Consider the following 12,500-nt stretch of genomic DNA (forward strand, 5'->3'; position numbering starts at 1 on the left):
CTTTCTCTCTCTCTCCTCCCTCTCCTCTCCCTCTTTCCCTCTCCCCTCCCTCTCTTTCCCTCTCTCCTCCCTCTCTCTCCCCTCCCTCTCTTTCCCTCTCTCCTCTCCTCTCCTCTCCCTCACTTCCTCTCCTCTCTTCCTCATTCTCTTCCTAGTTAAGAGCTTCCCTGTTAATCACCGTCAGTTTGAGATAATATGAAGTTCATTTCAGCTCCGATTTATGCACTGCTCTAAACTACACACACACACACACACACACACACACACACACACACACACACACACACACACACACACACTCTCTCTCTCTCTCTCTCTCTCTCTCTGTCTCTCTCTCTCTGTTGCTCTCTCTCACACTCTCACTCGCTGTCTCTCAATTCAATTCAATTCAATTTGCTTTATTGGCATGACGTAACAATGTACATATTGCCAAAGCTTACTTTGGATATTTACAATATGAAAATAATAACAATCAAAATTGGCAATGGGACAACAGTAACAACAATAACCAAGGGTCAAAATAATCTTTTACATTGAAGAATAACAATAAGCATATAGAGCCTGCACTTTGTCAAGGTTTTTCTAAGGTTTTGATCAGTAACCATGGTCAGATAGTTAGCCCTGGTATACAGCTGATTTAGGGTCAAATAGTTAGCCATGGTATACAGCTGATTTAGGGTCAAATAGTTAGCCCTGGTATACAGCTGATTTAGGGTCAAATAGTTAGCCCTGGTATACAGCTGATTTAGGGTCAAATAGTTAGCCCTGGTATACAGCTGATTTAGGGTCAAATAGTTAGCCATGGTATACTGCAGATTTAGGGTCAAATAGTTAGCCCTGGTATACTGCTGATTTAGGGTCAAATAGTTAGCCATGGTATACTGCAGATTTAGGGTCAAATAGTTAGCCATGGTATACAGCTGATTTAGGGCCAGATAGTTAGCCATGGTATACAGCTGATTTAGGGTCAAATAGTTAGCCCTGGTATACAGCTGATTTAGGGTCAAATAGTTAGCCATGGTATACTGCAGATTTAGGGTCAAATAGTTAGCCATGGTATACTGCAGATTTAGGGTCAAATAGTTAGCCATGGTATACTGCAGATTTAGGGTCAAATAGTTAGCCATGGTATACAGCCGATTTAGGGTCAAATAGTTAGCCATGGTATACTGCAGATTTAGGGTCAAATAGTTAGCCATGGTATACAGCTGATTTAGGGTCAAATAGTTAGCCATGGTATACAGCTGATTTAGGGTCAAATAGTTAGCCATGGTATACAGCTGATTTAGGGTCAAATAGTTAGCCATGGTATACAGCTGATTTAGAGCCAGATAGTTAGCCATGGTATACAGCTGATTTAGGGTCAAATAGTTAGCCATGGTATACAGCTGATTTAGAGTCAAATAGTTAGCCATGGTATACAGCTGATTTAGGGTCAAATAGTTAGCCATGGTATACAGCTGATTTAGGGTCAAATAGTTAGCCATGGTATACTGCAGATTTAGGGCCAGATATTTAGCCATGGTATACTGCAGATTTAGGGCCAGATAGTTAGCCATGGTATACTGCAGATTTAGGGCCAGATAGTTAGCCATGGTATACAGCCGATTTAGGGCCAGATAGTTAGCCATGGTATACAGCTGATTTAGAGCCAGATAGTTAGCCATGGTATACAGCTGATTTAGAGCCAGATAGTTAGCCATGGTATACTGCAGATTTAGGGCCAGATAGTTAGCCATGGTATACTGCAGATTTAGGGCCAGATAGTTAGCCATGGTATACAGCCGATTTAGGGCCAGATAGTTAGCCATGGTATACTGCAGATTTAGGGCCAGATAGTTAGCCATGGTATACAGCCGATTTAGGGCCAGATAGTTAGCCATGGTATACTGCAGATTTAGGGCCAGATAGTTAGCCATGGTATACTGCAGATTTAGGGCCAGATAGCTCTGTATTTAGCTTTTTGCTTGTGCTTGTGTTTCCCAATAACAATGTAGTTTTGTTTTGACTGTGTTGTAATTTGGTTTATTCTGATTGATTGGATATTCTGGTCCTGAGGCTTCAGTGTGTTAGTGGAGCAGGTTTGTGAACTCAGCCCCAGTAGTTTCCCCTGGACATGTAGGAGAATCTTACAGAACTCTGCATGCAGGGTTTCAATGGGGTGTTTGTCCCATTGGATGAAATCTTGCTTTGCAAGTGGACCCCCACACCTCGCTGCCATAAAGTGCAATTGGTTCAATGACACGTTCAATTAGTTTTAGCCAAATTTTAATAGGTATTTCAATTGAATTAGTTTTTTAATGGTGTAGAATGTCCTGTGGGCATTTTCTCTCAGTTCATTCACTGCCTCATTAAGGTGTCCAGTTGAGCTTATTTTTAAACCTAAGTAATTGTAGTGTGTGCAGTACTCTATATTTTTAAACCTAAGTAATTGTAGTGTGTGCAGTACTCTATATTTTTAAACCTAAGTAATTGTAGTGTGTGCAGTACTCTATATATGTTGTACCAATTGAGAACTTTGGTCTAATTCCCTGAGATCTGGATCTTCTCTGGAAAATCATTATTTGAGTCTTTTTGGGGTTTACTGCCAGGGCCCAGGTCTGACAGTACTGCTCTAGCAGGTCCAGGCTCTGCTGTGGGCCATGTGCTGTGGGTGACAGCAGGCATAGGTCATCTGCGAAGAGTAGGCATTTAAGCTCTGAAGTGTGGAGACTAACACCAGGTGCTGAGGATTTTTCTAGAATAGTGGCCAATTCGTAGATGTAAATATTGAACAGTGCAGGTCTCAGATTGCAACCCTGACGAAGGCCCCGCCCCTGGTTAAAGAATTCTGTTATTTTCTTGCCAATTTCAATGCTGCACGTATTGCCGGTATACATTGATTTAATTATGTCATATGTTTTACCCCCTACACCACTTTCAATAACTTTGTAGAACAGTGCTGAATGCAAAATAGAATCAAATGCTTTTTGGAAGTCAAATAAAGCAAGCGTATATTTTGGTATTATTTTGGTGGACATGTTTATCTATCAGGGTGTGTAGGGTGTAAATATGATCAGTTGTGTGATGTTTTGGTATATATCCAATTTGTCTTTTACTCAAGACATTGTGCTTATTAAGGAAGTTTAGAACTCTTACATTTATAATACAACAGAAATCCTTCCCCAGGTTACTGTTCACGCAAATGCCTCTGTAATTGTTAGGGTCAAATTTGTCTCCGTTCTTAAAGATTGGGGTTATGAGTCCTCGATTCCAGATGTCAGGGAAATAACCTACACTCAGGATCAAATTTAAGTTTTAATATAGCCAATTGAAACGTTGCACTAGTAAGTTGGAGCATCTCATTTAGGATGCCATCAGGTCTGCAGGCTTTTTTACATTTCAGAGCCTGAAGTTTCTTATAGAGCTCCTGGTCAGTAATAGTTTAGTTTCTTATAGAGCTCCTGGTCAGTTATTGGGGAGACCAAAGGATTGTGATTGTCCTTTATAGCTTTTTCTAATCCATTCAACTTCTCATGAATTTGTTGTTGTTCTGCATTTGTGTCAATCTCTCTCTCTCTCTCTCTCTCTCTCTCTCTGTCTCTCTCTCCCTCTCTCTCTCTCTCTCTCTCTCTCTCTCTCCCTCTCTCTCTCTCTCTCTCTGTCTCTCTCTCTCTCTCTGTCTCTGTCTCTCTCTCTCCCTCTCTCTCTCTCTCTCTCTCTCTCTCCTCTCTCTCTCTCTCTCTCTCTCTCTCTCTCTCTCTCTCTCTCTCTCTCCCTCTCTGTCTCTCTCTCTCTCTGTCTCTGTCTCTCCCTCTCTCTCTCTCTCTCTCTCTCTCTCTCTCTCGCTCTGTCTAATCTAATCCATTTCGTTCAAGCTCCTCTGATTAGAGTGTATTAGTGGAGATGAATTTAAATGGAAATGGAAGTTTGGAGGGAGGAAGGGGTAAATTCCCCTCTTCCTCTCATGTGGATATGATTAGATTCTAATAGACGTTAATGTACACCAGAAGTGACTGGGATGCTGTGGAAACTCCTCTCGGGCGACATCCAGGCTTTCTGGATGTCTGGTACAACGGTGTGTTTTACAGTTTTTTTGGATTGCTTACACACTAAAATTGAAAGTAGTACACTATTAGCAAAACCTTACACTCAAGAAGCAAAACATCAGCCCATATTTGCACAACTATAAGCACATTGTCAACCTCACACTTGTTGCAAAACTCTACACACAGTGATTTGCAAAACACTAAACACACTTAACATACATTACACACAAAAATCTATCATGAAGTCACATCCTTGCAATACTAAAGCACTGACTGTCAGATTACCACACCCTCCAACCTATTGGTTCAACACAGTCATCAGGTGTGCAAACACTCGTTTGCTTAATTGTAGACACACCAATCAGGTGCATAAGCACTATAAAAAGCAGCAGGTGAGTTCATCAGCCTTCAAGCACAATGGAAAGAGTCAGAGAAAGAGGAGGAGGAGGACGAGGAGAACGAGGAGAACGAGGAGGAGGAGGAGGATGAGGAGAACGAGGAGAACGAGGAGGAGGAGGAGGACGAGGAGAACGAGGAGAACGAGGAGGACGAGGAGGACGAGGAGAATGAGGAGGAAGGACGAGAAGGACGAGGAGGAGAACGAGGAGACGAGGAGAACGAGGAGAAGGAGGAGGACGAGGAGGACGAGGAGGAGGAGAACGAGGAGAACGAGGAGAACGAGGAGAACGAGGAGGACGAGGAGGACGAGGAGAACGAGGAGGAGGAACGAGGAGGAGGAGGAGGACGAGGAGAACGAGGAGGAGGACGAGGAGGACGAGGAGGAGACGAGAAGGACGAGGAGAGGAGGACGAGGAGGAGGAGGAGGAGGAGGAGGAGGGAGAACGAGGAGAACGAGGAGAGGAGGAGGAGGAGGACGACGAGGAGAATGAGGAGAACGAGGAGGAGGAGGAGGACGAGGAGAACGAGGAGAACGAGGAGGACGAGGAGGACGAGGAGAATGAGGAGGACGAGAAGGACGGACGAGAGAGGAGAACGAGGAGGAGGAGGAGGAGGAGGAGAATGGAGAACGAGGAGAACGAGGAGAGGACGAGGAGGACGAGGAGGGACGAGGAGGACGAGAAGGACGAGGAGAACGAGGAGGACGAGGAGGAGGAAGAGGAAGACAAGAAGGTGCTCAAAGAGGACCGAATCTGACAAATGAGATCCGCGCAACACTGGTTGACCACGTTGTCAACCACGGCCTGACGCTGAGGGAGGCTGGACTGCGAGTACAGCCAAATCTAAGCCGATATACAGTGGCAAGTGTGATGAGAACATTTAGACTGGAAAATAGGTATTGTAAAAATATCATCACATCAAAAACATCTGCACGGTTTCAGTAACTGCTTACAGTACTGTATTCTATGGACTATCAGCACTTCTGTTACCTTTTCCTGTGAAATTACTGTACTATTGTATACTGTTTTTTTTCTACATAGGATTGAGGGTCAGGGACGACAAGGGGGAAGGCCTCCTATGTTCACAGAACAGCAAGAGAGGGAGATAGTAAACATGGTTTTGACCAACAATGCTATAACACTCAAGCAGCTCCAAGCTAACATGGTCAATAACCACGCCCTTTTCAACGATATCCATCAGGTCTCAACATCAACACTGCCACGCATCCTAAAGAAAACATATTCAAATGAAGCAAATTTATCGAGTGCCTTTCGAGCGCAATTCCGAAAGGGTGAAACGACTGCGGCATGATTATGCAGAGGTATGTATTCACTTTAGCAGTGTGATCTTGCATAATCTTTTACTGTACTGTAATATGTATACTAGATCTACACTGAACTACACAATTTTGCCTGACACTGTTTTTCAGAGAGTTTTACGAATGGATGGAGAGGAGATCCAGCATGAGTTCATTTACGTAGATGAGGCTGGGTTCAACCTGACGAGAACACGAAGGAGGGGAAGAAACATCATTGGCCACAGGGCTATAGTCAATGTCCCAGGGCAACGTGGGGGTAATATAACACTCTGTGCAGCCATTACACAGAATGGGGTCCTCCACCGCCATGCCCATATGGGACCTTACAACACAGCACTCATACTTACATTCTTGGACCAATTGCACAACATAACAGCAGCAAATCAAATCGATCATATGCAATACATTGTTGTCTGGGACAATGTGTCTTTCCACCGCTCTGCTCTGGTTCAGATCTGGTTTCAGCAACATCCACATTTCACCGTCCTATATCTTCCACCATACTCTCCATTCCTCAACCCTATAGAAGAGTTTTTCTCGGCATGGCGGTGGAAGGTATATGATCTCCGTCTCCAGGCTGAGGTACCCCTCATCCAAGCCATGGAGGAGGCCTGTGACCAGGTGGAGGTAGCTGCAATGCAAGGATGGATTCGTCATTCAAGACGTTTCTTTCCAAGGTGTCTTGCTAATGACAACATTACCTGCGATGTTGATGAAATTCTCTGGCCAGATCCAGCTAGGCGAAGAGACAAGAGACATGTCTAGTTATTTTTTTATTTTTTATTTTGATCTTACAATACGTAAAGTGACGTTTGGTTACAGTATTATGAATCTCCATGTCAACATTTTGGGCGTGTTGAGAAATAAATGAGTTTCTTCAGTCTGCAACATTGGTCTTGTGTAGTGTTTGGTGAATTGACATTATATTTGTACTTTGTTGATAGTAGCCTACTCTAATCATAGGGAAGTAGAAGTGCTGAAAGTGTTTTAGGTTTATCACAGCAGAGTGTAACTCGTGCAAACAGAGTATAGTAATGTGAAACGTGTGTGTTTCATATGGTAACAAAGTGTGGTTTTTAAAAAGAAGTGTATAGTTTTTACAAGAGTGTTTAATTTTGCAAAGGATCTGTAGTGTTTTGCTAATTGGGTGTGTGGTTGTGCTAATTGTGTGTAGTGTTTTGAAAACACGGGCCCTGTTTTGAAAATCGTGCTTAAGCAATCAAAAAAAAACTGTAGTTGCCACAAGTGTTTCGTTAGAGGGATATATATATATATATATATATATATATATATATATATATATATATATATATGGTAGTATGTATTTTACCCTGGAAGGCACCTACTACCATACCCCGTTCAAAGGCATGCTCTGAATGGCACACACACACCATCCATGTCTCAATTGTCTCAAGGCTTAAAACCCCTTTAACCTGGCTCTTCCCCTTCATCTACACTGATTGAAGTGGATTCACCTGATCAGTCTGTGTCATGGAAAAATCACAATATCTTGGGCATTATCGCTTAGGTGTGCCCTCTGTGTGCCCCCCACCTCTCTCTCTCTCTCTCTCTCTCTCTCTCTCTCTATATATATATATATATATATATATATAAATATATTTCTCTCTCCCTCCCTGCCTCCCTCCCTCCCAGGTCTGATACTAGGTAGAGGTGATAATGCTGTCTGTCTAGCCGATAGGGCTCCACTGGCAAATCACCTCCAAGACTCCCTCAGCCTGCAAATTGAAAAGAGGTTTTAGTAATCTAAGGTGGATGTGCTTCATAACATTTCAGTATCAGCAAGGAGAGAGGGGTACACGCGCGCACACACACACACACACACACACACACACACACACACACACACACACACACACACACACACACACACACACACACACACACACACACACACACACACACACACACACACACACACACACACACACACACACACACACACACACACACACACATACCTCACACACACTCACACTGATACCCACAAACACTATTCCTGTCTATGTATCAGTCTGCCTCTATCTCTATCTATCTCTGCCTCTGTCTCTATCAATTCAATTTCAATTTGGGAAACATATGTTAACATTGAATTGATAAAGCAAGTAGATAATAAACAAAAGTGAAATAAAATAATCTGTGTCTCTCTCTCTCTCTCTCTCTCTCTCTCTACTTATTTTCCACCATAATTTGCAAATAAATTAATTAAAAATTAAAAAAAAAAATTCTGGATTGTTTTTCCTCATTTTGTCTGTCATAGTTGAAGTGTACCTATGATGAAAATTACAGGCCTCTCATATTTTTAAGTGGGAGAACCTGTACAATTGGTGGCTGACTAAATACTTTTTTGCCCCACTGTACATACAGTACATGTCTATCTCTCTCTCTCTGCCTCTATCTATCTCTACCTCTATCTCTCTCTCTGCCTCCATCTCTCTCTCTGCCCCTAACTCTCTCTCTCTCTCTCTCTGCCTCTATCTCTATCTATCTCTGCCTATCGCTCTCTCTACCTCCATCTCTCTCTCTGCCCCTATCTCTCTCTGCCTCCATCTTTCTCTCTGCCTCTCTTTCTCTCTCTGCCTCTATCTCTCTCTGCCCCTATCTCTCTTTCTCTCTGCTTCTATCTCTCTCTGCCTCTGCCTCTATCTCTCTCTCTGCTTCTATCTATCTCTGCTTCTATCTCTCTCTCTCCCGCCCTGCTCTCTCTCATCTTATCTGTCCTTTTTCTCTATCATGTTGTGTTCTCTTATCTCATATTATCTATCATGTCTTTCTGAATTGTCTGTCTATTGTTTATTTGACTTTAGATTCAGCTTTTAGGAATTATGGTCAAATTCAAAACAGTACACATTCTGCTACAAAACATTATTTGATGCAGTTTTAGAAACAATATGCTGAATGGGCTCATTCAATCATTCAGAATCCTGTTCATGAAGTCATAGGAGTTACTAACTCCATTACTCTCTTCTCTCCTCTCCTCTCCTTTCCTCCTCTCTCTCAGACTCAGCTATAGTAAATGGAGTTTACTGGTCTGAAGCCTTGAATAAAGTGTTTGTGGATAACTTTGAGAGGGACCCATCCCTCATATGGCAGTACTTTGGCAGTGCCAAGGGCTTCTTCAGGCAGTACCCAGGTGAGTGAGAGTGAGAGAGAGAGAGTGTGTGTGTGTGAGAGAGAGAGAGAGAGAGAGAGAGAGAGAGAGCGTGTGTGTGTGTGCATGCAAGCGTGTGTTTTTGTGTGTGTACGTGCACACACAAACACACGCACACAAACATGTACACAAGCACATACCCAAATATGTCCACACATATGCAGTATGCACACATGCAAACAAGCAATGTATACTTCTGTGTGTGTTTGTGTGTGTGTGTGTGTGTGTGTGTGTGTGTGTGTGTGTGTGTGTGTGTGTGTGTGTGTGTGTGTGTGTGTGTGTGTGTGTGTGTGTCCATGTGTGTGTGTGTCCATGTGTGTTTGTAATTAGCTTGGCCAGAGCTGTCTCCCTCAGGCAGAGTGAGGGACAAACAGGGAACGTTTAGTCAAACGGAGTGACAGATGGAGACTGGAGGAGGAGAGGAGAGAGGATAAGAGGAGGGGAGAGAGGAGGGGAGAGGAGGAAAGGAGGAGAGAAGGTGTGGAGGAGGAAAAGACATGAGAGGAAAGAAGAAAAGGTAGAAAAGCTAGAGGAGAAGAATAGAGAGGGAAGCAGAGGGGGGAGGGGAGAGTAAGAGAGGAGAAACAGAGAGGAGAGGAGAGGGAGGAGAGGAGAGGAGAGGAGAGGAGAGGAGAGGAGAGGAGAGGAGAGGAGAGGAGAGGAGAGGAGAGGAGAGGAGAGGAGAGGAGAGGAGAGGAGAGGAGAGGAGAGGAGAGGAGAAAAGGGGAGTGGTGATAAAGAGAGAGGAAGAAGAGGAGAGGAGAAGAAGAGGAGAGGAGAGGGGAGGAGAAGAAGAGAGGAGAAGAAGGGGAGTGGTGATAAAGAGAGGAGAGGAGGAGAAGAGAGGAGAAGAGAGGAGAAGAAGAGATGAGAGGAGAAGAAGGGGGAGTGGTGATAAAGAGAGGAGAGGAGGAGAAGAGAGGAGAGGAGAAGAAGAGATGAGAGGAGAAGAAGGGGGAGTGGTGATAAGGAGAGGAGAGGAGGAGAAGAGAGGAGAGGAGAGGAGAAGAAGAGATGAGAGGAGAAGGGGGAGTGGTGATAAAGAGAGGAGAAGATGAGATGAGAGGAGAAGAAGAGGAGAGGAGAGGAGAGGAGAGGAGAGGAGAGGAGAGGAGAGGAGAGGAGAGGAGAGGAGAGGAGAGGAGAGGAGAGGAGAGGAGAGGAGAGGGAGAGGAGAGGAGAGGAGAGGAGAGGAGAGGAGAAAAAGGGGAGTGGTGATAAAGAGAGGAGAAGAAGAGGAGAGGAGAGGAGAAGAAGAGATGAGAGGAGAAGAAGGGGGAGTGGTGATAAAGAGAGGAGGAGGAGGAGAGGAGAGGAGAGGAGAGGAGAGGAGAGGAAGAGATGAGAGGAGAAAAAGGGGAGTGGTGATAAAGAGAGGAGAAGAAGAGGAGAGGAGAGGAGAAGAAGAGATGAGAGGAGAAGAAGGGGGAGTGGTGATAAAGAGAGGAGAGGAGGAGAAGAGAGGAGAGGAGAGGAGAAGAAGAGATGAGAGGAGAAGAAGGGGGAGTGGTGATAAAGAGAGGAGAGGAGGAGAGGAGAGGAGAGGAGAGGAAGAGATGAGAGGAGAAGAAGGGGGAGTGGTGATAAAGAGAGGAGAGGAGGAGAAGAGGAGAGGAGATAAAAGAGGTGATTAAGGTACATGAGGTTGGCAGGGTGCTCTTGGTTTCAACGCGATTCATTTCAAGCAAATTCAGCTTTGAATTATATTTAAATCCCATCTCTGTATATCCTCAACTCCATTGTAGAAGCCTATCACGCAAACTATGTGTATGTTACAACAGAAAGGGCTCACTTCCTCTACAGGATGTATTGATGTCATTGTATCTGATTAGTAACTAACTGTACGTTACTATATGTATGTTACTATATGTATGTTACTATATGTATGTTACTATATGTATGTTACTATATGTATGTTAGTATATGTATGTTAGTATATGTATGTTACTATATGTATGTTACTATATGTATGTTACTATATGTATGTTACCATATGTATGTTACTATATGTATGTTACTATATGAATGTTAGTATATGTATGTTACTATATGTATGTTACCATATGTATGTTACTATATGTATGTTAGTATATGTATGTTACCATATGTATGTTACTATATGTATGTTACCATATGTATGTTACTATATGTATGTTACTATATGTATGTTACCATATGTATGTTACTATATGTAAGTTACTATATGTATGTTACTATATGTATGTTAGAATGTGTATGTTAGTATATGTATATTACTATATGTGTGTTAGAATATGTATTTTAGTATATGTATGTTAGTATGTGTATGTTAGTATATGTATGTTAGTATATGTATGTTAGTATATGTATGTTACTATATGTATGTTAGAATGTGTATGTTAGTATATGTATGTTAGTATATGTATGTTAGTATATGTATGTTACTATATGTATGTTACTGTATGTATGTTACTATATGTATGTTAGTATATGTATGTTACTATATGTATGTTACTATATGTATGTTACTATATGTATGTTACCATATGTATGTTACTATATGTATGTTACTATATGTATGTTACCATATGTATGTTACTATATGTAAGTTACTATATGTATGTTACTATATGTATGTTAGAATGTGTATGTTAGTATATGTATGTTAGTATATGTATGTTAGTATATGTATGTTAGTATGTGTATGTTAGTATATGTATGTTAGTATATGTATGTTAGTATATGTATGTTACTATATGTATGTTACTGTATGTATGTTACTATATGTATGTTAGTATATGTATGTTACTATATGTATGTTACTATATGTATGTTACTATATGTATGTTACTATATGTATGTTACTATATGTATGTTAGTATATGTATGTTACTATATGTATGTTACTATATGTATGTTACCATATGTATGTTACTATATGTATGTTAGTATATGTATATTACTATATGTGTGTTAGAATGTGTATGTTACCATATGTATGTTACTATATGTATGTTAGTATATGTATGTTAGTATATGTATGTTAGTATATGTATGTTACTATATGTATGTTACTATATGTATGTTACTATATGTATGTTAGAATGTGTATGTTACTATATGTATGTTACTGTATGTATGTTACTATGTGTATGTTACCATATGTATGTTACTATATGTATGTTAGTATATGTATGTTAGTATATGTATGTTAGTATATGTATGTTACTATATGTATGTTACTATATGTATGTTACTATATGTATGTTAGAATGTGTATGTTACTATATGTATGTTAGAATGTGTATGTTACTGTATGTATGTTACTGTATGTATGTTACTGTATGTATGTTACTATATGTATGTTACTATATGTATGTTACTGTATGTATGTTACTATATGTATGTTACTATATGTATGTTACTGTATGTATGTTACTGTATGTATGTTACTATATGTATGTTACTATATGTATGTTACTATATGTATGTTACTATATGTATGTTACTGTATGTATGTTACTGTATGTATGTTACTATATGTATGTTACTATATGTATGTTACTATATGTATGTTACTATATGTATGTTACTATATGTATGTTAC

At 41.2% G+C, this 12,500-nt stretch overlaps 1 protein-coding gene across 1 annotated transcript in view; it reads left to right on the plus strand.

Moving 5' to 3' along the window:
- cacna2d3a (calcium channel, voltage-dependent, alpha 2/delta subunit 3a) overlaps positions 1-12,500 on the plus strand; it is a 333,265-nt gene that overhangs the window by 158,361 nt on the left and 162,404 nt on the right. Inside the window, exon 6 of the mRNA XM_042304106.1 lies at positions 8,765-8,896. Within this exon, the coding sequence (XP_042160040.1) occupies positions 8,765-8,896 (132 nt within the window). The remainder of the gene's footprint in view (positions 1-8,764; positions 8,897-12,500) is intronic.

The sequence above is a fragment of the Oncorhynchus tshawytscha genome, linkage group LG22, assembly GCF_018296145.1.
Source record: "Oncorhynchus tshawytscha isolate Ot180627B linkage group LG22, Otsh_v2.0, whole genome shotgun sequence".
Taxonomy (NCBI): domain Eukaryota; kingdom Metazoa; phylum Chordata; class Actinopteri; order Salmoniformes; family Salmonidae; genus Oncorhynchus; species Oncorhynchus tshawytscha.